The sequence below is a fragment of the Toxorhynchites rutilus genome, chromosome 3 (assembly GCF_029784135.1).
Source record: "Toxorhynchites rutilus septentrionalis strain SRP chromosome 3, ASM2978413v1, whole genome shotgun sequence".
In the NCBI taxonomy this organism is placed as follows: domain Eukaryota; kingdom Metazoa; phylum Arthropoda; class Insecta; order Diptera; family Culicidae; genus Toxorhynchites; species Toxorhynchites rutilus.
The window spans coordinates 213,657,928-213,683,037 of NC_073746.1; the positions used below are offsets into that span (position 1 = coordinate 213,657,928).

At 39.5% G+C, this 25,110-nt stretch overlaps 1 protein-coding gene across 3 annotated transcripts in view; it reads right to left on the bottom strand.

Moving 5' to 3' along the window:
* Positions 1-3,013: 3,013 nt before the first annotated feature.
* Positions 3,014-25,110, bottom strand: part of LOC129775256 (sodium leak channel NALCN) — a 30,364-nt gene continuing 8,267 nt past the window's right edge. For all 3 annotated transcript variants that reach the window (XM_055779757.1, XM_055779756.1, XM_055779758.1), the window contains exons 3-14: positions 24,714-25,066; positions 24,497-24,645; positions 24,183-24,430; positions 23,409-24,128; positions 22,447-23,354; positions 17,648-18,698; positions 17,396-17,590; positions 17,116-17,333; positions 4,658-4,881; positions 4,323-4,596; positions 4,097-4,259; positions 3,014-4,040 (exon numbers count right to left, since the gene is read on the bottom strand). In XM_055779757.1, the coding sequence (XP_055635732.1) occupies positions 3,438-4,040; positions 4,097-4,259; positions 4,323-4,596; positions 4,658-4,881; positions 17,116-17,333; positions 17,396-17,590; positions 17,648-18,698; positions 22,447-23,354; positions 23,409-24,128; positions 24,183-24,430; positions 24,497-24,645; positions 24,714-25,066 (5,106 nt within the window). In that variant the 3' untranslated portion in view covers positions 3,014-3,437. The remainder of the gene's footprint in view (positions 4,041-4,096; positions 4,260-4,322; positions 4,597-4,657; positions 4,882-17,115; positions 17,334-17,395; positions 17,591-17,647; positions 18,699-22,446; positions 23,355-23,408; positions 24,129-24,182; positions 24,431-24,496; positions 24,646-24,713; positions 25,067-25,110) is intronic.

Below are 25,110 nucleotides of genomic sequence, written 5' to 3' on the forward strand. Positions count from 1 at the left end.
TAATCGTTCTTACGATATATGTTATAATTAGACGGCAAATTTATCCAGCATTTTGACGTAGGATTACGTCTTTCGGGAACATATTGGGGTACAAATTGAAAATCGAAAATCGAGCACATCGTGAAAATTGTCCAATTTCAAACGCTTATTGCTCAGTCATTTCATGATGGATTGATGAAATTTTTGCGTCAATCGATTTTGGGACTCCATAACAATTTTTTATATTGAAGAAAATAATATATGTCATGAAACTAACTATCGAACAATTGAAAAATCTCAACCCCTATCCTAACGGAAATACTCACTTTTGATTGATCGAAGTTGATGACACATGCGGCGGGTCCCTAACAGAGACATCAAAACCAAGCTGCCTGGAGAAAATCGGCATTGCAAATACATGAAAGTAGGTGGAACTTTTGTTCCTACCGAAATATGTTTTCTCTATATTAGTAACATGTTTTAACTGATGAGAAAAATTTATAATTGTGTTCGGTATAGGTAATTATCTTTTCATCAAATCTCGTTCTACTTCGGTATCTTTTATCTGATACGCACAATTCAACGACTGTTTACCATCCTTCTGTCATCATTACTCGGTAAACACTGGTGGAGTGAACAAACAAAACGGCCCTTTTCCGGGCCACCAAATCATTATCAAAGAGTTTAACGATGTAATTCTTGAAACATATCCAAAATCAACAGATAGCCTAGCGGAATCCTACGTCAACTATGCGGTCGTGTCTCGGACACAACCCTTCTGTGACTTTTTTTCGCCTGAGACATCAGCAATGGAAATAACAAAACGAGTGAGCAATTTAACAAATAAAAGAGGAATGTTTTGCGAGCAGATGCGAAGGTAAATCATGTATTATGCATTCTTTCTTTCAACTTCCCATGAATGTTGTGTGCAACACAAAATTGTGTGCAATAATTCGTTCTATCAAACAAATTAGCAAGACATTTTTCGACATGTTAAAGTAATCGAATGCAAGATTTCTTATTTCTTTTTTTGTTCGATACAAACCGTTTGTAGGTTATGAGTTCATATAACGAGCGGCCCTTTTTAGGGCTACTATTTGGAGTTTCGAAAGCGTTAAACTTACAAATTTCTTAGCAATGAAAAGAATCACATTTAAAAAAACAACTGTTCTGAACAATCACAGTCCTACGTCAAACTTCAGTCCGTACCCCTAGGCTCAGATCCTTCTACATTTTTTTATTTATTTTATTTTATTTACTTGGTCTCGAGTTTTAAAAACTCCACAGACTGAATCTTAGACTAAGTTCCTTAGTCTACTTTTGAACACGTATTTAAACAAATTAAGATCAAAAACAGCACTTACATCATTGAACGATCTAACACAGTTATTAAAAGGATTGTTGTACCCATACGTTGTTCTATGATAATTTTTTTTCGAGATAACAGTAAATCTCGATGAGTAATTAAATTTCAAGACATTTAGCATCAATAATTTTTTTTGAAAACCCTGATTTTCGGTGATCTTTGGTTTTTCAAAAAAAAAAACTCAAATTTTAACGTCTGCGAAACTAATAAATGAAGTTCGAATGAGCTAATATTTTGCATAGAGTATATTACCGTGCAAATCAACATTTCGCAGCATGTTCCGAAAAAAATCAAGATAACCATTTTTATTGGTACCCAAAACCATACTTTTCGTCTCGTATTCCGTAAAAAAAAATCAAGTCCCAGAGTGTCGATTTTTGACAAACAAAAATTTTTCGAGATGACACTAGATCTCGACGTTTCAATTAAGACATAAAAAAAGGTAATTTTATTTCATATTTTTTAACTTTTGGGTGTGTTTTTTCAACCTATGTCATTTTCGCTTCAAACCAACGGAACAAGATGCTATATGTCTCAATGCGAATTTCAATTGAACTAACAACACCTGATACGGTATGTTGAGCTTATGGGAAATCCCTTTTTCGAATTTTCGTTCACTTTCCTAACTTTTCTCGTCACTCAAACTTTCCTTGAAACGTAAGAAAATAAACAACTTAAATCGGACGATCCGTTCTCGAGCGGGAACACATACTGGTTTTCATTTACACTTACACTTGTGCTAAACGTTTTACAATGCATGATCGGTCATTGGAATGAATTTTGCGAAGCAACCAAAACTAAAGTTCCAATCACTCACCTTACTTGCAATACAAAAATGCCTCCGACTTGTATTTATTTGCAATGCCAATGCCGCACCATGGTTTGAAGTCTGTCATCCCTATTCTGCATTCCGCCCGATTTGCGTTTAATTCGAAACCATTATTTCGTTCGAGTTATAATTTCGTCTTCCCTATTTCGTACGTTTTGCCCAATTCAAAAACAGTTCGAACGGAATACTGAATATTATTTTAATCGCTCGAAATATTTCGAATCCATCAAAATACAGAATAGGGGCGTTCGTTAGGGAAACACATTTCGGTGGGAACAAAACTTCCCCCAACTTGCATGTATTTACAATGCCGATTTCCAGCTTGGTTTCTTAAAAAATATTAGTTTTCACTCTCATGAATTGTTATGTCGATTGATGTAAATCTATCAGGAAATGACTGGGTAATCGTGGGTACAAGAGGAAGCTTGAATCTTCGATTTCGACCAATCAGAACGCAATGTTTTCGCCTGGTTAACGGTTGAGATTTTTAAATTGTTCGATAGTTAGTTTCATAAAATATATTATTTAATTCATTGTAATAAATTGTTGAGGAGTGCCCAAATCGATTGATCCGATTGATGAAATGACTAAGCAATAAGCGTATGAAATTGGTAATTTTTCACGATGCGATGCGTGGCACGCTCCGCATGCACTTTTGCAACGCACTGATAGTCTGAATCGCGGTGATGATGCTTGGCCTTGTGGTCGACTTTTGCTTGGCCTTAGATACATTTTTCATTCGTTCCGTTCATCACTTTCTGCTACAACTTCTTATTGCTACAAAAATTCTAAAAAAATAATTCTTCAGTGACCTGTGATAGAGATATTCAAAAGCAAGATTTATTTCGTATGCTGTGTATATTATCAAAATCAATAAATATCACTACTTCCAAATGTTTTCAAAAATGGGGGCGCACATGAAATACTAACGTAACGAACTAAGAGGTAACATTTTCAGCTCTCTAACATCATATCTTCTTATAGGGGTGTTGTGATTCGACATTGGGACATTGCAAAAGTTCTCCCAGATTTTGGGTGATCAAGTTTTCTTATTTTCACAGGCATAGTTTTGTACAACTCAAGAAATTCTCTTTGCTCTAGCTAGCTCTCGCTCTAGATTTATTTCATCTAATATATTCTTTTTTGGCAAGTGTTCAGGTCGAGTACACTACAAAAACAAATTGTTTACAGTGTAGATGCCGGAAAACGGTGAAAACTTACTAAAAGGTCTAATAGGAAAATGATTTAAGAAAAAAAAAACTTCTACATGTCTTCGTCGTCACTGTGTGTGCATGTTACTTGCTCCTGCCACCAGTCATGTACTTCATACACCATGCTTATATGTGGATGACCAGATTTATTACTATTGCTTTGCTGCAATTCGTTGCCATGTGTCAAATGATGATAGTGTTGATGCAAAGAATGGCTATGATTGGATTCATTAATTTGGCTAATAGTTTTATTATTAGCAGTCTGCTGCCGTTGGGATTTCTTCTTGTTAACGTAGCGGTCCTTTTCATTCTTCGCTTGCGGATCAGACAGCGTTGGAGCGAGGAATTTGCGACCGCTGCTACTTCCGGTTGAATCCGATCGGTTTAAAATATTTTGATTCTTTTTGCGATTTTTGGCATTGTTTTCAATCTCTTTTACATTGTGCTCGACATTTTCTACAGTCTCTACATTGGCTTCCTTATTGGTGGTTTGTTCCTCTACTTGATCTTGGGGCTGATTCGTCTGTTGTTGTAGTTGTTGCTGTTGCAGTTGTTGTTGTTGTTGCTGTTGCTGTTGTTGTTGCTGCTGCAACTGCATCTTTTGGATGCTGTCATTGGTGGCACGCAATCCAGCGATGAGTGAATTTTGCTGTTTCTGGAAGAACCAAATGTTTACGAGATTATAAAATTAATCGACAGTAGTGCTACAACCGTAATATTGTTAGCTCGTATCTTTTTCAGACATCCTTCAAGCCACGTGCGAATAGTTTGTTTGGCCACCTCTTCTTCTATAATATACTCAAATTCTTCGCGCGCTAGTAGTTCTTCCAACTGAAGTGCTTTTCGAATATCTACTGAGCGGTAAGATAGCATGCTAGTGATGAATAGAAAAATGTTTGATATTAGCAGCAGTAATGGCATTATTTTCAAAACCTACTTTATTACGTCGTGGAACGTTACGTCCTCACCGTTGTGGAGCTTATCTAATTCATAACACATATATTTGAAGAGTAATCTATCTTTCTGTGGATCACACTCGAGTCTCCCCTTCAATAGTCTTAGAATAAATTTTACCCTCCGGACTGGTATTACTCCTCGTTGGTGTATGTCCACAATGTTCCAGGTATTTTGAAAATTGCGAATATCTGCGTAGGACAGAAGTGCGTCCTCTTCATTCGAATAAAACAACGAGAAATTCTCCATGATAATAGCTGCAAAGTTGTACCATAATTTGATATTACACTGTCGTTAATAATGCGATCGTGAACATACCGACTAGCAGATTCAGTACAATATATGTGATTATAACGTAAAATGTACAGAAATAGATTAAACTGGCCGTGAAATTCCCACAATCCGTTTCCCAATAGTTCGCTGCCTGGGTACAATAGGGAGGCTGGATCATGCAGTCGTGCATAATTTTATTCCAATCTTCACCGGTAACTATACGAAACAGCATGGCCACTCCGGTGACCGGCGAGCCAAAGTTTGCTCGGCTGAAATTGATAACAGAGAAAGAGCCAGATGAAACGGGAAAGCTTTCTTTTTAACGCATCTATAAGGATGAACACACATTTCGATTTCCACTATGGTGAATAAGATCTTAAGTGATGTATGATTTATAATAATATTCATGCGTCAAAATGACTCACCAGTATCTAATATATGTATTCCCTGTATATAGTATATACATAATTGAAACTAATGGAAAAAGTAGTGAATAAAATGCTATTTTCTTACATGGTAGCGAATGAGTCAATTTAGATCATGAACAAAGAGAAACGCCTATAGCAAAATAGCAATCTAGTAGAAATTATGCAAAAATAATATGTGTCATTTTTTGCTATAACATCAAATTTTAGGAAGTAATGAAAGGAGTGTTTGACCCACTTGAGAGAAATTTGAAACTCCAAAAGTTGAGACAGTGAAAATACATTCGGTTAGCACTTATGGATAATAAAAAAACTCCAAACAAGAAGGTAGAGAAACAAACACAGATGCATGAATGTTTGCAACGGAATAAACAACGACCTAAGAAACGAAAATATTTGGCGCGATCGACACATACTGCCGAATTGCATTTTATCATGCAAATACTCCTACGGATATTCGACTAGCGAGTCCTTGGGCGTGGATAAGCATGTGTGGCTATGAGTCAATTCATCAAAATATGTAAGGGAAGAGAGTCGTAAACACAACACCGATATAATTAAAGTGGAACGATTTCGACAGTAAAACTTAAACAATTCAAACAACACACCGTATGTAGACAAAAACTCCGACCTTATCGACTGCAAAACTACATACAAACTAAAACATATCATTTGCTGGAATTATTGGTATTAAGATTTAAAGTTGAATAATATGAACCCTTTGTTCGGAAGATAAAAGATGTTTTTCTGTATCTTGCTCTACATTCTTATTTTTTTCATTTCAAATCTCTTAATCCTGGCTCTCATATTAAACTAAGTTCATATAAGAAATATCCATTCGCAGATCATGTATTGTGTTCTCCGAATTTGTGCGATGTATTTTGGCAACACTGTTTGTAATGTGTCAATTTAACAGAAATCCCACTTTTTTGTTTCCTTGAAATAAAATGTCCAACTTAGCTGCGCACTCAATTGAATTTCAGTACCGTCGTCAGGAGATGCATTTGACATCTAACGGAAATAGTCTACATGTTGGAATTATCCGGTATTATTCGAGGAAGAAAACACATAATTTTCAGGAGAACCTCAAAATATTTTAATCGAAATAATCCCCGTTTGATTCAACACATTACGCCCGTCTCCCAGGCAAATTGATGATTCCTTTCCAATAAAACTTTTTTGTTTCGACGGATATTGCTTGCCGACCCATGCCGACATCTTTGTATTCGATGAAGTAATGCTTTGCAAGTGCATGAACCATTGAAGCAAAATGTGATAATATGACGGGGCCAGGTCTGGAGAACACGGCAGAAGCGATAACGTTTCCCAGTTGAGGGTTTTTATTTCGCCCTTCAAGACATTAGCGGTGTTTGTTTGTCAGTGTGTTGTCATGCCGTAATATACCTTTACCATGTTTTCGGGCCCGCTCCGGTCTTTTGACGTAGGACGTTGGAGCGTCTTTCATTTTTGTTTCAGGGTGTATGTTCAATGTTTCGGAGACGAGAGCGTTACATTGGAGATGCAAGGTTTTGAGCGTTAATATCTCTTTGCCGGCTAAAACAAAGAGGTAAGATTATCACTTCAAAGATGTCTAAGAGTTATATACTTATTACTTGTTGTTATTTGAAAACAATGTATTGAAATCACACAAATATTTATATAAATGGGTGTCCGCTCAAAAATCCACTTAGCCATTATTGTGCAGTGGCTCGAGTTTGTTCTCGATTACTCGCCAAAGCACTGTGCTCTCCCAATCCAGTTTTTATGCTGCTACCGGTCTGAACGCAGCCTCTAGCGAGAAACCGAAAATCGATGATAATTCGATGCGCACAAATGGTGCTATTGGCTATTGATTCGACAGCGGAGAATACAAATTGATTGATATGGGATAGAGAATATTTCACCGTGTCAAAAAACCGCCTTATTTTATAAAAACAACAGTGCCAATATTGAATGTTCACGATAGCTTTGAGTAGATTGGTACGGAAGCTCATATGTGTTCTGAACATCGTTGGTTTACATACCATTAGGTGCAGAGAGTTTGTGTGTGATTGAATCGCACGAAAGGGTTATTAAATTTATACGTTGACAAAAATGTAGCATGGTGGAACAAATATAAAATCGTCTATGGCGGGAGTAAATGTCTAGAACAAGAGATACATAGTAGCTATAAGGGCACAAATCCCGTGTATTGTTCTCACGAGAACAAGAATGAATCATGTATTAACCATCTTCAGTTGCATCTACAAAGCTACCCATCGATCCTTTTCAGGACCACCAACCAGTTCAAAAGAGTTGTATTTTGTATCAATTATAATTCAATACTTATACTCATTTACACGTACATTTACAAGAAGAACATGGAATGGAATACAAACAACCCTGCTAACAACATCCAAAACACCAATCAGACAATTGCGACTCGCACACATGTTGAGTAGGTTTTGACAATGTTTCCAATAACATTTCTTGAACTTCAGCATACGAACTCGTATTCTGAAATTCGATCGAATCAAAATTACACGAATGGATCGCAATATTGTATTCTGTGATCCGCTCGGTGTAAATTCAACCGAGTTTTGCAAATGGCCACCTTTCCACGACGACTTTGAGCGTTGCATTTCTGGAAAGCGTAATAGGTAATAGATTTTAGGGTGCAATAAGCACGTTTTAAAAATAAAACTTATGAATGAATATTAAATGACGAAAAAAATCTTGAGCGGAAATTATTGTTTGTAAATATAATTGTTTGTTGTCGTGGAATTCGTTACTGTTCTTTTCGTTAAATTATGTGATTGATTCACTATCACCAGTATTGGTACTTCGCGCCAAAAAAATGCTGGATAAATTTCCTTTGTAACGGTACAACAAATGTCATAATGGTTACCCCCAGAATAGAAATCAAAGACGAAGTCCTATATAAAAATATAAGAATACAAAATATTGACAAATGTTGAAAAATCTTATTCTAGCAAGGGTTGCGTTAGAGGTTGAACATTAGGAAATTTCGGGCACATTGGAAACGTTGTCATTAAGGCATTTTTGACGTGGGACTACGTCTAATCTTTCAATATAGGGGCCCAGTGTTGCCACACGTTTCCAGATTTATCTGGAAAGGTACAGATTTTTTCGTTATTTTTGGTACAGCTTCTGTACGGTACAGATTACATGTTTTCGTGAAAAAGTACAGATTAGTACAGATTTTTTCCACTTGTGAAATTTATCTCGAAAATTTTGTTGAATGGTAGTACGCAATATAAATTTAGAAAAACTATGTATAAGCATCATCAAACATGCGAATGTTTCGAGGCTAGCAAATGTTAATGTACATTGAATTCGACTCCGATTGCGTCACCTCGGCGGCTTGCACCTCGGACCGTCTCTTCGTTAGATGGTGACTTCGCCCCCCTAACATTAGACTCAGAATAAGTTTCATTAAGGAAATATAAAAATTGGCTCATATGGCGTCAACCTGACGGGGCCGGGAGTTCAATATTTCGACAATGTTTGCCTTATAACTATGTTAGTAATATGTAACCGATTACTCGCGGTTGGCTCAAGGTTAGTATTACAAGTGTTTTAGTAATTGTGATGTTGCTGTCTCCAATGCTCTGTACCTGTGCCCGACACGGGATACTTCCTTTTGGGATGCAGCTGACCATTAATCAGCAACGCCCCCTAGTCTGTACCCCATATCTAGCGTGGTGCGTCTTCTCGACTCGAGGAATCCAGGATAGAATGGTCACTAGCCGGCGCAAACATCAGCTCGTGTAGAGTTGTCATGAGCGGTACAACCTTTGGCTCTTGTTGAATGATCAGTGGACTGCACAACCTTTGGCCCGTGTATCTGTAAAGAGTGTGTGTATGTATTGCCGCGACTAAGTAAAAGTTTATAGATCGGATAGAAGGGATATGAAACAGGGACACAACGAAGGAAACATCATTAAACGTTGACATCGGCGTTTCTGAGGAACAGGTATAGATGAAGCAAAAGATCAGGATCACGGCTACCTAAGATATTCCGGATGGGGATATCCGATCCGATCCGATGCCTTTTGCTCTCAGTGCTCTAGAAAGCTGAGAGCGAGCAGCATGGAACCGGATACACGACCAGACAATATGCTCGATGTCGTGGTAGTCATCGCCACAATCACAAAGATTGTTTGCTGCGAGCCCAATGCGATAGAGATGCGCGTTTAGGTTGTAGTGATTGGACATAAGCCGAGATATCACGCGAATGAAATCACGACCTACATCCAATCCCTTAAACCAAGCTTTCGTCGAAACCTTAGGGATAATCGTGTGTAACCAGCGACCGAACTCATCTTCACTCCACATGCGCTGCCAACTAACGAGTGTGTCTTAAACGTTAATATCTCTTCAATTAATGGATGGATTTTGATTCCAAAAAACACAAATTAAGAGAAAAGTTCCCCGCGTATGTTTTTTTCCGCGACATATATAGTGGAAATAGTAAAACAAATATACAATGTAACGATGAAAGAGGTCGATTTTACTCGTACATGTTTCTAATGCAACAAGCAGCATCCTCCATTCCATTCAATTCGAGAGTAAGCTTACATGGCATGGCTTCTGGGAATGTAGTTGCTATGCCCATTTTCGCGCCGCTCAGAGAATCATGTTGCATCGAAGCGCGATGTATATATAAGAGAAGGGCGGAAGATACAACGTTCAAAAAGACCAACAAGAAGAAGAAACGTTCAGTCAAACCCCGACCAGCTTGATGAGTGTTGAGAGCAGTGCCGAAAATATTCGGGTTCACAACATTCATGTTCGGTGAATTTCAGCCTGCCTCGTATTGATAACCTACTGCTCAAGCGAGAGTCGATAAATATGAAACAACACTATTGATTAATATTTAGTATTAGTATTAGTTCTGAAATTTAATAAATTTCTCTTGAAATGAAATTTGCCTAAAATGAATTTCTTGAATAGCTGTTACCTACGTTACGTTACCAAAATGAAAACTATCTAAAACTCAGCCATGTAGAATGCATATGACCGAGATTTCTATAGTATAGTCAGTCTAAGTCAGAATCTCGTAGAATACAGACGTGTAAATAAAAGCTAATTTCGTTTTCCGATCCTCCGAATTCCTCCAGTTCGTTGAGGTCGAAGTCCACCGATTGTTTTATAGTTCCGAAGAACCCGTTCCGGTTCAATTCCGGATTCAATTGGCCGGAAATGTTATACACCCCCAATTATATGGGCAATGGGTGACAATAACAGACGAGCGGAAAAGGAAAATAATCTTGTTTTGATTTCCGGTTCAATGATACTGGCTCTAAATGATCAGCAATGATATAAAACCCCTACGATATGGGTATTGGATGAAAGGGCTTCAACAGCAGAAGTCGAATATCGTATTCCGATGCTATTTTGGAAAAGAAGATGATGGTTTCCGGTTCATTGAAAACGCTGAGCGAAATGGCGGTAGTAAAAAAGCATAGGAAGCGGAAACGGTCCGTACCACTCACGCTAAAAGTGACGAGTTCAATTTTCGTTCTCGACAATCTTCCAAAAATGGAAGTAAAGTGACGAACCAGCCAAAAAGTGTTGAAAGTTACTATAAAACTGTATAAAAAAGAAACGGAACGCTCAACGCCGTTCAATGCAAAACCTCGCTCAACCGCTCAACACCGCACAACGGTCAACGCTCAACGAAAACTAATGTTGCCTTTTCCGGATTCCTGATTCTTTCTTTTTTTCTAAATATGTAAATCAAACACGTTTTCAATAAAAATTCACCGCAAGCGATGAAGATCAACTTAACCCTCTACCACCCAACCCCGCCTTTAGATGGGCTTCACGGATTTTCTTTTCAAATTATTCAGACATTATGTTCAATGTTCACCCCTCACTAGAACGTCTTTGAAATATTTTCATCTATCATACATACACATTGGTTTTATGCTGGCAGCCTTCTACTAGGAATATTTTATGTTGAAAGTCGGAAATTCGAGATAAACGTGGAATGGGGTTTTTTAGACAAATAAAAACAGGAAGTGGGTTATATCTATGGTATAACCGCAAGGGTGACGTAGGACTATCGTTGATTTAGAGATCATTTGTTTGAAGTTGAATCTAAATCCATCCTGAATGAATGAATAAATAAATATTTGGGTGACTTCAAAAACGAGAGTGTTACTTTGAAGACTCAAGGTTTTATGCATCCAATATTGGATACAAAAAACCTTGTTCTGAAGAATAATCTTCAGAAGCTTTCCTGTTAACTGCACTTGATTGACAAATCACAAAACCAAATGTATGTGGTCGCAGTATTATATGGATAGAAAACATTAGAATAAACTCACTTGAATGTAATTTTCAATTCCAAGGGGAACTGGCAGATTATTTTTCAGCAACGATCATTTCTTTCCAGGTTTCCTCTCGATAACCAGCAAACGAAAAGAGTTGCGCGCGTGTATATGTGTGTGTGGCGGCTGCTTCTATGTCTTCCCGAGGAACCGTATTTCGATGCTGATACTCTCTTCACCTTCTCTTCTCCTTCTGATCGATCGGCTTTTCTGCGCTTCCTCACAGTTAAAACAAACTGATTGCATTTCAGGTCATGTCAAGCCAGGTAATGAATACCTCGATCCCTCGCCGTTCAGCTCGTTCAGTAACGATGTTGTCTTGTCGATGTCCTCAGGCGTCGTGCACAAATTACGTAACACAAAAATCCGGATTTTGAACCTCCCCCTCTTTCGTAACGCAATTTCCTATCTCTAATAAACAGAAAGTAACGCAACATCTACCCCCTCCCCCCTTATCGCGTTACGTAATTTGTGCACGACGCCTCACGAAAAATGAATCGGTTTCACCACCACAATATCATTTCAGTATGCTTTTCGTGCGTGATTGAATCGAGAGAAGGTGTGGTTTACGATGGCAATTTGGAAGGCAAACTAGAGGAGAATGAACTCTCTGAGTATGAAAATTTCGGCGACTGAGCAATAATCGATTGAAAATTATATAATTTTGGCGATACGAAACATTTTCCGTTTTTCATGTTATGCATCCAATATTGGATACGAAAATATCCTACTGATGGGAAAGAAGAATCTTCAGAAGCTTTCCAGCTAATTACACTTGATTGAAAAATTACGAAATCAAATGTATTTGGTCGCTGTGTTCGCCATATAATTAGAAAACATTAAAATAAACTCTTTCGCATGGATGTATTCTTCAATTCCCAGGGAACTGGCAAATTATTTTTCAGCAACGATTAGATCTTTCCGGAATTTTCTCGATGCTGTATGGCGTCCAAATGAAAATTCTCATTTCAGTTTGGCCTGCAACAAACTTTTCTGAACTCTAATCCATCAGATTTGGAGCCCTGAAAAGGGCCGTTGATTATATGCTAAGCTAATATAGCACCCTCTCCTTGGATTCGACGGGCCAGCTGAATGTCCTTGGGCATGATGTGACGCGTTTTACGTGGATAGCACACACATTTGTATCTTCGAATAAGCCTCCTGCAGCGTCATAACCGCGGAACTTTGGAAGCGCAAGTCGGTTTTGAAGTCCTGAGCAATTCCACGAACCAAAAGCTGCAAAGGTAGCTTGCGGATCAGCAATTCGGCCGACTTCCGATAGCGATGAATTTCACGCAAAGTTCCCGGTCGATAGCGATGTGGCTTCTTCACCTATCCTGCGGCTGGTGCGCTTCGTGTGCCTTACCACTGAAAGACTAACCTGCTATCTGCTTGGTCCCAAACAAACGAGTCGTCACGGTGCGAGAGTAGAGTAAGAAATGAACGAAAGCAAAGGAAGCGTCATTTTATAACCTGTTTTCGAAGCTATCATTAAGCTATTGAAACAATTTTCCGACTCAATAAATAGCAATCATATAACTCTTGGACATTTTATCTTTTGTATGAAATGATTATCACTGTTCCGTTGATCCGAAGCAGAATGAATCACGCTTAAAGAAGGAATGGATTTTTTCTTGGAATTTGCTCAGCAAAAATAATGCCCTTTCCCAACACTTAAAAACGACAAACGGTAAACAGTTTCATCAAAGTGATTTCTTCGATATGGGGATATATTCACTACATCATGTCATGTATTTCATATTCTTCATTATGAAATCCATATCCATGGCACCTATCGGTATCGAATTATCATCGACACCGCGATTTTCGCTAAATGCTCCTTTCAGTTCGGCCTGTAAAAAACTTTTATGAACTCTAATCCATCAAATTTGGAGCCCTGAAAAGGGCTGTTGATTATATGCTAAGCTAATATAGCACGCTCTCCTCGGATACGATGGGCCAGCTGGATGTCCTTGGGCATGATGTGACGCGTTTTGCATGGATAGCACACAAATTGGTATCTTCGAATAAGCCTCCTGCAGCGTCATAACCGCGGAACTTTGGAAGCGCAAGTCGGTTTTGAAGTCTTGAGCAATTCCACGAACCAAATGCTTCAAAGGTAGCTTGCGGATCAGCAATTCGGTCGACTTCTGATAGCGACGAATTTCATGCGAAGTTCCCGGTCAATAGCGATGTGGCTTCTCCACCTATCCTGCTACTGGTGCGCTTATCCGAGCTGCTTTCGTGGTGCCTTACCACCGAAGGACTAACGAGCTGCCTGCTTAGTCCCGATGAAACGAGTCCTCACGGTGCGAGAGTAGAGTAAGAAATGAACGAAAGCAAGGTAAGTGTCATTTTATAAAACATAAAAGAATCGAATGTAAACCCCACCCTCTTTATTGTATAAGCTTACTGTATACTCACGAATATAATAAGGGTGGGATTTAGATTCTATACTTTTATGGTTTATAAAATGACGCTTCCTTTGCTTTCGTTCATTTCTTACTCTACTCTCGCACCGTGAGGACTCGAGCTCGTTAGTCTTTCGCAGACAGCTCGTTAGTCATTCGGTGGTAAGACACACGAAGTCAGCTCGGATAAGCGCACCAGTAGCAGGATAGGTGGAGAAGCCACATCGCTATCGACCGGGAACTTCGCATGAAATTCGTCGCTATCAGAAGTCGACCGAATTGCTGATCCGCAAGCTACCTTTGCAGCATTTGGTTCGTGGAATTGCTCAGGACTTCAAAACCGACTTGCGCTCCGCGGTTATGACGCTGCAGGAGGCTTATTCGAAGATACCAATTTGTGTGCTATCCATGCAAAACGCGTCACATCATGCCCAAGGACATCCAGCTGGCCCATCGTATCCGAGGAGAGCGTACTATATTAGCTTAGCATATAATCAACGGCCCTTTTCAGGGCTCCAAATTTGATGGATTAGAGTACAGAAAAGTTTTTTACAGGCCGAACCGAAAGGAGCATTTAGCGAAAATCGTGGTTTCGATAATAATTCGTTACCGATAGGTGCCATGGATATGGATTTCCTAATGAAGAATATGAAATACATGACATGATGTAGTGAATATATCCGAAGAAATCACTTTGGTGAAACTGCATTATAAAATTATTTGTGTACGAATGCCGCAATCGATAGTCGACTCTAATTTGCGCTGGGTAATTTCCTCGGAGGACTCGATTCCTCCTTTGAGCATTAATAATCTCTTTCTGGCAAAACGATGTGGTATGAATCACATTATTTGAATGAAAGAATGAAGAAGTTTTCTGCCAATTTCCTTCAACCTCCAAATATCTTTCTCCCGTTTGTCGTTTTCGCGTTCGCTAATCCTTTCTCACAACACCCATTTCTAGTTTGAGAAATTGTTGAGTAAACATTGTTTGCCAGTGCGCGTAGAGCGGGAATTCCTAAAGATTCATTGCACCTCTAATAAATTGCCGAAAGACGTGGTCTTACGTTGATCGCACTTGATTGAAAAAATCCAAAACGAAATGTATTTGTTCGCAGCATTATATGAGTAGAAAGCAAATAATCGCTCGAAAATGACTTGATTTTCGCGATGTGAAACATTTTCCGTTTTTCATGTTATGCATCCAATATTGGATACGAAAATTTCCACTGATGGGGAAAAAAATATTCAGAAGCTTTCCTGTTAATTGCGATTGATTGAAAAATAACAAAACCAAATGTATTTGGTTGCAGTGTTATATGGATAGAAAACATTAAAATAAACTCTTTCGCATGAATGTATTTTTCAATTCCCAGGGGAACTGGCAGATTATTTTTCAGCAACGATGATAGCAACGAGAATTCCGCGCGTGTATGTGTGTGTGTGTGTGTGTGGCGGCTGCTCCGATGTTTCAAGCGGAACCGTGGCATCACTCTCCTCCTGATGGATTCCCTTTTGGCCTTAGGTGCACAAACAGGCTCTTGGTGACACCGTTCATCAGCGTTTTCATGATAAACGAAATTAGCTTCACAACAACAGCGACAACATGCTCCAGTCGCTGTTCAATCATAACTGAGTGGGTTTACGAGCGGCGCTCGCTTATATACCGATTGGTGATTTCAATAGCCTGTTTTGAAAGCAATTTTAAGACTATTGAAACAAGTTTTTGGATCAAAAAGTAACAAGTATATGACGCGTAGACATTTTATCTTTCAAATGAAGTGTTTATCATACCATTTCGTTCAGTTGTTTAAGAGCTATTAACGCTCAAAATCTCGGTCTCCAGCGTAACGCTTTCGTTCTCGAAACTTTGGTTTTACACCCCGGTATAGAAATGAAAGACGTAGTCCTACGTCAAAAAATTGGGTCTTAGAAGGTTAACGTTTGTGATGATCACCTGAAATAATTGACAGTAATAAAAGTGCCTGAATGCAGGCTTTTCGAAATTCGTTCATGCTATTTTCGTTCAATATACCGGACAAAGTTCACGCGTCTCGACTATTAGTGTTATACTCATTATGACAGATATGGTGTTGAGTTTCAATAGAAGATAATTCAACCGATATTGGGAAAAAGCTAATTTCTTCATTCGTGAGTAAATTTTGATAATTTGTGGCACTGGTTGAGAGTTTGAGCGGCGCGAAAATGGACATAGCAACAACATTCCAAAAAAAAAACTTTCATTGTCAACACATCAAGCTGGTCGGGGTGTGACTGAATATTGTAGCTTATGTTAGGTTTTGTATTATAGAGACTTTAAACTTTTTCAGTTCATTCGTCTCTGATTCTTTGAACGGTGCGATAAAGGGCAAAGCAGCTACATTCCCATATAGAGAATCACGTTGCTTCGAAGCGCGATGCAGACACAGTGCATTCAAAAAGTTCCGGGACTACCGCGTGTTGAAGTGGGGCCATCTCTACTCCAACGCGCGAAATACTTTCCGCCAATTTCTGGGCAGCTACCGTTTCTACCGTGGACCGCTATCTCGATTCAGTAGCTAGTCTTGGCTGATAAGAGTAACGCAGCGATTTTTTGTCGCATCACAATTTTAAATATGGATCAGAGAGCCGACTGATACTGGTCAACAAAGCCACTCTATATTGATGAAAAACATGCGACGAAATATTGTCTATATTCAAAACTCACGATGTGCAGTTCAACAATGCAGAAGTCGAAAATAAGAATGCTCTTTATATTCTACGAATAATCCATCATGTTCGTGTTTTATTCGTACGTCTGTTGAAGCCAATGGACAAACGAATCCTGAACCTAACCGTATAAAACAACGACAATTGCCGGAAATACAAGATTCAGCCAGTATATTGTAACCTGAACTTTCGAATTCGGACATTCGTAGTTTTGCTATATTTGATCAACAAACGCTAAAATTTTGAATTCGATGTTAAGATTATTGGTTAACGACTGTAATGGAACTAATAATTGTACACATCATGATAGTGAACAAAGCAAGACTTAGTCGGTAGCTTGAAAACTGCTAAATTATCAAATGAACTAAACAATGCTTGTTAGGAAGGCTGTTGGTATGACTTGTCCGAGCAGGATTATATATTTCGTTAAATTTAATCCAGTGTAAAATAAGGACAGCCATAGTTTAATTCATTGGATAATTCCTTACTCACAGTGTTACTGTCACGAGTATGTTTTGCTGCAGACTAAATTTTACTTGTTTGAAAATAAACGAACTTTAAACTGAAAAATGTACAGTGAAATGTATACTAAAGTGAGCATCCAATGTATAAAAGATACTTACCGGCCGATTCCTTCGCCATATTTCATCGTACCGAACAATATTGTTCCAGCCAATGCATAGAAGAAAACTAACAGGAACATACCGAATATGATGAAAAACGATTTACACACTGAAACACCGACTGTAAGCATCAACATTTTCAAGGTCGTATGCTTGCCAGTTATTGTGAAAAATCTCAATATGACAACCATAAAACCAATGAAATATGATAAATGACTCTGAAATTAAGAATTCAATGTACTTTCTACCGTTTCAAATCGTATACATATGCAATACATACTCTCAGTGTTGTTTGAAGAAATATCCACACAACTCCGGCAACTGTGACTAGGAGGTCATATCTATTCCGCCTTGATTGCCAATATCCCCTGGGAGTGAAGGCAATTACCTTCATAACAACTTCGATAACAAAAACAAACGTAAGTAGAGTGCTTACGATAACAAGTCGCTCCGTGTGGGTTTCTCCTTTTGTCCACTGTGGTTAAATCCAGAATTAATAATGTTTTTTAGAAATCAATGTAGCAAATATTACCGTGATCGATAATAGCATGCTGTTGACCAGCACGACCAACGCAATCCATCTCTTGAATGCGATATGCTGGGTTATATCATAAACAAATGCTCGAAACATCCGTCCATCGGGTCTTGGTGGCAAATGTAGAGGTTGTGCAATCTTCAGTCTCTTCTTCAAATCGCACCAGCGTCGCTGATCTACGGTTAGTAAAGCCGTTCCCTTGTTTTCGGAGTAGTTGGCAATTACTACACCAACGAATAGGGTCAATCCAATCATACATCCGAGGAAGATATAAACGTGAATGTATATAGCATGTACAGGTCCTAGAGCTTTGATGAGTACATCCCTCACATCAATCCAACCCTTGTAGGAGAGGACTTCGAATAGTGTAAGCATTGCATCACCAATATTATCGAAATTGAATCTCCTCGGGTTGGCCCACACTCGTGGAACCAACATCGACGGGTAGGATTCATTCAGACCGGGAGTTAACTTCATTTTTGTAACAAACACACGTCTCATGAATACGCCAACACAGTCTTCTCGTTTAAGAATAGTTGGATCGTTACAACGAGCCAAACGGCCACCGTACAGTTGAACTCCATAACTTGCAAAAACGAACATAAGGAGAATCAGTAAAGTCGATACCAACAATATTTCCTTGAATCCTCTACAAAGTTCATAAACAACTTTTCGCATGTGTGGCACTAGTGTGAAGATTCGTAATGGCCTTAAACATCGTAATATCATCAGAAGCTGTGCCGTTGAGTTGCTGGGAACCTGACGTGGCATCCAGATTAGGAACGTTAACGATACAACGTAGATGAAAACATCTAACACGGAAGCCACATCTTTGATGTAGGCTTTGGGAGTGAAAAATAATCCATCTGCGAGAATTTTAAGGGCCAACTCCAAGCTCATAAAAATTACAAAAGTATATTCGGCTATTTGTAGTGTGACGTGCTCCATTACGCGGTATTGTGGAGTCTCGAACATCATTGAGATGCAGGACAGTGTCGTCACGAAGATCATCACCCAGTCCAGGTAAGTCACGAGGCCGAGGAAGTTGCTGGAAAAAATATAATAATTAAAGATTGTACTCGAAAAAATGCAACACTTTCTTTTGTGTATAACTTTTTATTGCATGGGTAAAAATTGATGAAATTTTGGGTAAAATTAGTTTAGAGTGTAATGTTTATATGTGCAAAATTTAGTCACAATCTGTTAAGTGGTTATCGAGATGGCTTCCAAGCAAGCAGTGTTTCGACAAAAAAATAGGTTGGACCCACAGGTGAATCGCGAAACAGTTGGAAATCGACCATTCGACCGTGTCCCGTGGGGTAAAATCGACCCAGAAGCGAGCTGGCAGCGGAGGAAAAGCGAAGCCGATCCACCCTGTGAAGGCAAGGAAAGTGAGGGATTAATCCAAGCGCAATTCGAACCTTTCGATTCGGGACGTGACCAATTCTTTCGTCTGGTTCGTCCAGCAGACAATGAAGCGGGCCAGACTTCATGTCTTCAAGGCACCTAACCGAACCGATAAACAGAATACGGTGCTCAAATCTAGCGCCAGGAAGCTGTACCGCGAGTGATTGGTATAGTCGAAATGCATCATAATGGATGACGTAGAAGCAGATCCCCAGCCTGGAGTTTTTCATCGGCTAATCCTGCTTGGATTTTCTGGAAAAGTTTCGGCAGAAGAAGGTCGACAAATTTGCTAAGAAGTACTTGGTGTGGCAAATATATAAAGAAGAATGCCTCCAGATGTGTCTGCTTAGTGACACTCTGTTTTGACCAAATCTGGCATAGAACCATTACGTGAAACCGGTGATGGAGTGATACGAAGCCAATGAGGCCGAGGAAGAATTACTTATGTCACCGTGGACCGATCCAGCCCTATCTACACCATGTGTCTATTCCTGGATGAGAACGGTGTTCTGCATAGCCGTAATCGAATTGGTGGTGCCACATATGCACCGACCGAAGCTAAGTTTTCGATAATTTTTTTAAACCAACATTTCATCACTTTTCTCATTGTAAACTGGTACATTCGCCGCTTCCGTCGCGCCAACCGATAGACCATTTTCAATGAAATTCGCGTGCGTTTCAATATAGCTGCACTAAGACTCACCAAGTACCGAAATATGGTTAATTTTTAGCACATTTTTTGGCATCCCGATTTATTACATTAAATGAGCTGAAAGATAACATAAAATGTTCTACTCCCCAATACATGTATATCATTTGTATAATATATATGCTAGAGCCAATATGAGGGAGCGAAACAGGAGACACATTTAAACGAAAGCTTTTCGTATAGTTTGCCAAATACACGGCCCAGACAGAGAAAGATATATTCTCGTTCATGTTCTTCTTTATCGGCTTAGAAAACACCTTCCAACTTCATTTTATGATGCGGTGTAATATTATCACGCTCCATTATAATATCGCTGGCAGCTATATGGATAGCGTGGTCGTGTAAAGTAACTTCGCATTCCAGCCGGCCTTGGTTCGATCCCCATTGACGTCGTATGGACTTTTTTTTTGCATAATCCCAAATGAAAAGAGAAAAGAAAACAGAAAGAGATGTCTGCTCGCATACATATAAACCATTTTTAAGCTTCAAAATAGCTCATTATTTGCGCATTTGACTCTCATGACCAGGAAATGGCATCTTTTCTGCCAAAGATGGCATGTTTTTTGCCCACGCTAGTTTGGGTGTAACGCTTCGTCGCACGCAGAGGCCTTCTCAGAGAGCATCGAAAATCCACCAAGAAACCAGCAAGGAATTGAAGGTGCAAAAGAAAAGAAGTAACAACTCCATATCTGTAAAGTTCACCCTACGAGCACCACTTGGAAGATCATCTCCCCAGCGACTACACACACGGGAACAGTGTTTTAGAGACTCGTTCGTTCAGTGAAAGAAACGATAGGGACAATTTCGAATAGTCAGTGGAGGCTAGATGACGAGATATTCGAGACGACCATCCTGGTGACAAGGGGAATGATGAACCTATACCTACTTTCATCCCGATGAAATCGTTGGATCTGACCCGACTGAAGTTATAAAGAAAATTGATCAGAGAGTTCATTCATTTTTTTCACAAGGCGTATCAGGCGACCGCAATGTAGCGTAAACAACAGTCACAGATGAAACAACAAAATTACGCAGCGGAAGGAGAAGATAGAGTATGAGTAAGAATATGAGTGCAAACAGATGCGAATTTCCTGTAGCTGTAGTGAATGAAGTCTCTTCATCTCCCGACTCCTGAAGTGACCCGGTCTACAGGCTCCGCTTACTATGGCTTTAAGTCAGTACCAGTACGTATCTGTTTGCACAGTTTATCTATTTTTTTAGAAAACTGTTACTAATACGCATATTAAATTTTACTGATCTCTATCAAACAGACACACAACTATCAGCTTTTCACGTTGGAATATCAAACTTATATCCATCGTCATGATGTTAGATAATGTTTGAAGGGCATCATCGACCCAATTTTTCAACGGAGAAAGTAAGCCAACTGAGTGTGTTCATCTGGACATGTATTGCTGGCAGCTTACACTTGTTTTTTTTTCCCCAAAATATATATTTTTATCAAGGCTCCTATGGCGTTAGCCTGACGGGGCCGGAGTTCAATATTTTAACAGTTTTTCTTATTATCTATGTTAGTAATATGTAACCGATTACTCGCGGTCGCTTACACTTGTTGTTCGATTTTAAATTCCGTATCAGGCGATGAGTACCACAAAGGTAACGATAAAGAAAATATTCAAATATATATTGGCTTTTCTAGGAAACATAGGGCAGCTCGTGTACACCGATTATGTCAACAAAGAACAACTCCTGGCAACTAGTGAGAAGACTCTCTAGAAGGTCTTGTTTTATGAAATTGTCCCGATTATTCTTTCAGTAATATAGTATTGTAGATGCTGTTTTCAATCAGCTGTCCAAAAATCTCATTGAACCCCAGTAAATTCGGTGCCTTTGTCTCCGCATTGCGTTGGTAACTTTGTTCTCAACTATCGTTTTTATTGTTATTAGTTATTTCTTCGGAACCATTGTGTTGATAATCGAAGTAAATTCTCAATCTGACTTCATCATTTTATGTGAAGAATGTCAATTCCCCTGCTCACACTTTGAGCTGCTCCTACAGGTTCCGCATTATAGAACGTACTACTGAACAAATGGACATCGGTTGCATATATCGAAGCTGCTGAAAATTGACCAGGGGATGTGAAGAATATAGGGGCAAGTGATTTGGTTCTGATTGTTGACGGAACGGCCAAGAACCAGTGGATACGAGGAAAAATCGAACGGGCGTTTTAAGGACGAGAAGGTTGCGAGCGACAAGCGTTGGTGAGGACATCCTGGGGAGTCTTACGCTACACAAAAAAAATTGTATTGGACAACGAGCTCAGTTCAGTTCTTTGTTTTCAAACTTTGCAGTTCATTCGCCTCTGACATCGGTGCACCTGGAGTTGTGGCCTCTTACCCGAGGTTTACGGGCGAGGGTATAACGACCCCTTAAAGGAGCATTTACTCTCGCCACGATGTAGCGTTAGCTGTCGACGACGTTACGTGGCTAGGGAAGAACGTCATGTAACGCTAGAACTAAGGAATGTCGTATAGATCGCAAGGCTTCATTGCCCAAGAAACGATTGTTTTCATTAAAAACCTAGGGATTTTTCAGCCCATGTGGTTTGTTGATAGCTACAGCTAGGTACATCGATACACCTCATCTCATAATGGGATCAAGCATTATGTAAATGAACAAATGAATTAAAAATTGTTATGATCAGCGAATGTTACTTACTGCATGCTTTTGTATTGCACTTTTCGCTCCTTTCCCGTCAAGGGATCCTTCAATCTTGCGTCATATCTACCGTGAACAATGCGTTGGCATATTTTGCGGAACTTGCTTTCTCGCGGAACGGCAAACAATGGAGTATCAAAAAATGGATGGTTCTCTCGGAGATCTTCCTCGCGCTGATTTCTTCTCATTTCAGCTTGTTGTCGTTTGGCCTGCAAAATTTTAATATCCAGATCATGGGGTCTGGCTCTCGAAGACGTCATTCGACTGGCTGCTCCTATATCTCCATTTTCCATTAGATGCTCATAAGTTTGTTTCAGCTTAATCGAGCCACTCCGGACGCTACGACGAATTGATCTTGAACCGAACTTTTTCTGATCCACTCTCCATGGTTTGGGGTGAGTGATTGTGCCCTGTGGCTTGAGACCCGACTTAACTCCCGCAACAGGAATCATTGCGGAGTCTCCCAACATCAGTCGTTGATTGTTCGAATCATTTATGATGTGTGTTATGGCCATTTTACGCAAACTGCTACCTACTACACGCACCTTGGCGGTCTTGTTCATCACGTTTACGGGTTTTTGCTTCCGATACACGACTTTCGATTCCCAGCATTCCGACATGGGACGTTTATAACCTTCACTATACGACGGGTCCTCCGGTTCCATTTCAATGACGAACTGCTTCATAAAAGATTCGCGTACTTTTGGCAAGGTGAAATCATTCGGAATTTTGTGTAATATTGTCATTTGTGGAGAATCGGGAAACTTTTCAAAAATTCTTAGCCGAAATGGGAGGGTCTCTTTGATCTCTGCACTTTGTTCCCGAAATTTAAGCTGTTTCAGCTTTTTTATATCCTCATCTAGTTCCAAATTGTCCAGAATGACCGCAACGAATAAACTCAACACAATCTGAAAATGAACGCTTTATCGTGGCTCAATTGATCTTAACATAATTATGCTTACCAAGGTTACGAACAAATGATACAATATGAAATAGACTGCCACTAGGGGAGTCAATGTTTTGCTCGTCCGTATCATCGTTTCGTCCATAACTTCAACCCATGCTTCTTGCGTGAGAATCTGGAACATAGACATGAACGCATCCGGGAAGCTTTCGAATTTCGTATAGTCACAGAGAAAGCAGAATAGCTGCATTGAAATGCTCGAACTTATGATCAGTAAACACATGGTGAAAATTATTAGTGATCCAAGTTTTTTGCCAGGACCGAAGATTTTGTACACAAATCCTTCCAGCATGGGTGAAGCCTTGATCAATCGCACAACTCGAAGCACCTGGAAGTATGTAAACCCAGACAGATACAATCTTGGGATGATGTGGAGACTCGTGCCGATCGCTAGAAGGAGTTCGAACTTATGTACAGAGTGTTTGAAGTAACCTCTCCAACCAATGCAGTAAATTTTGAAAAGTGTCTCCAGATCTAACACAATCGTATATCCAACTTCTATGTAATAGTACTTTTCATAAAACACATGTCTAGGTCTACCATCGTGTCTGAAATGCATTGTGGCAGTTACGATTCCGTTCGCCAAAATTGTGGTCATAACAAGCATTCGGAAATATGGCGACTTCAGAATTCTATGACATGTTTCATTAGCCAATCCGCTGTGTTTATTTTCATCGATAGTTATGAGCTTCCAGCCCGTATCGTCACCGATAATAATCTGAAGAAAGACACGGTTTAATAAGCAACTCTGGAATCCCTTTCGCAAACAAACCTGTGAAGCTGTACTATTTTGTATGTGTCCACGGACACCCCACATCTGCTGGAACTGGACTCTTATTTCATTGAAGGTTTCGGTAATGACGGCGATAAACACGTTTTTAACAAGCCACGCAAGAAAGAATATCATTGTACTGAAATAAAAAGCGGCACGCCAAGCAGGGAGACTGTCGATCGCGCGGTACATAATAAAGACCCAACCTTCCTGGGATGCTGCTTGATATACGGTAAAAATGCTGGTAGCTGTAACGATCAAATTTTCATGGTAAATATTGCAGTTTTTAGCTTGGGGTTTCAACAAAATCTTACCAATATCTTCGAATCCATTGAAACCTTGAATATAGTTTGATAGAAAGTCCATTTTCATACACTTCATACCAGTGGGACATTGATATCCGGAATCGGGGTCCGTTGAACAGAAAGTATCCGGGATTGCTAGTGAATTGATTGTAAGAGTGCTACGACAAAGGGAAAAGGTACATAATATCAGTTATAACGGAATGCCGTCGTTATTTTGTAGGCATACTCGGGTTCCGTCGTGTTGAGTACACAATGGTTTTTAAGTTCACCAAAGAATTGTACTCCCAGCAAACCGTACAATGACATGAAAAACAAGAAGAACAGTGTTACATTGTATATTTGCTGACTGGACCGTTTGAATATCTGATTAATTCGACTTTTTGGCATGGAAAATTTGAGGAAGACCCTCAGGAAGCGAATCATTATCAGTGGGCGGGGCGCTCGTAGTATACTAAGGTAATGGAACTTTGGCACTATTCCCAGCATTTCAAAAACGTGCAAGACCACGGACACCCAGAGAAAGAATACCATCGAGGCATCGAATTGGCACCAATGATCCTTCAGGTATGGAGCCTCGCCCTAAAAAACATATTTTGGTTAGATTATTTTTGGTTTAGTTTAAT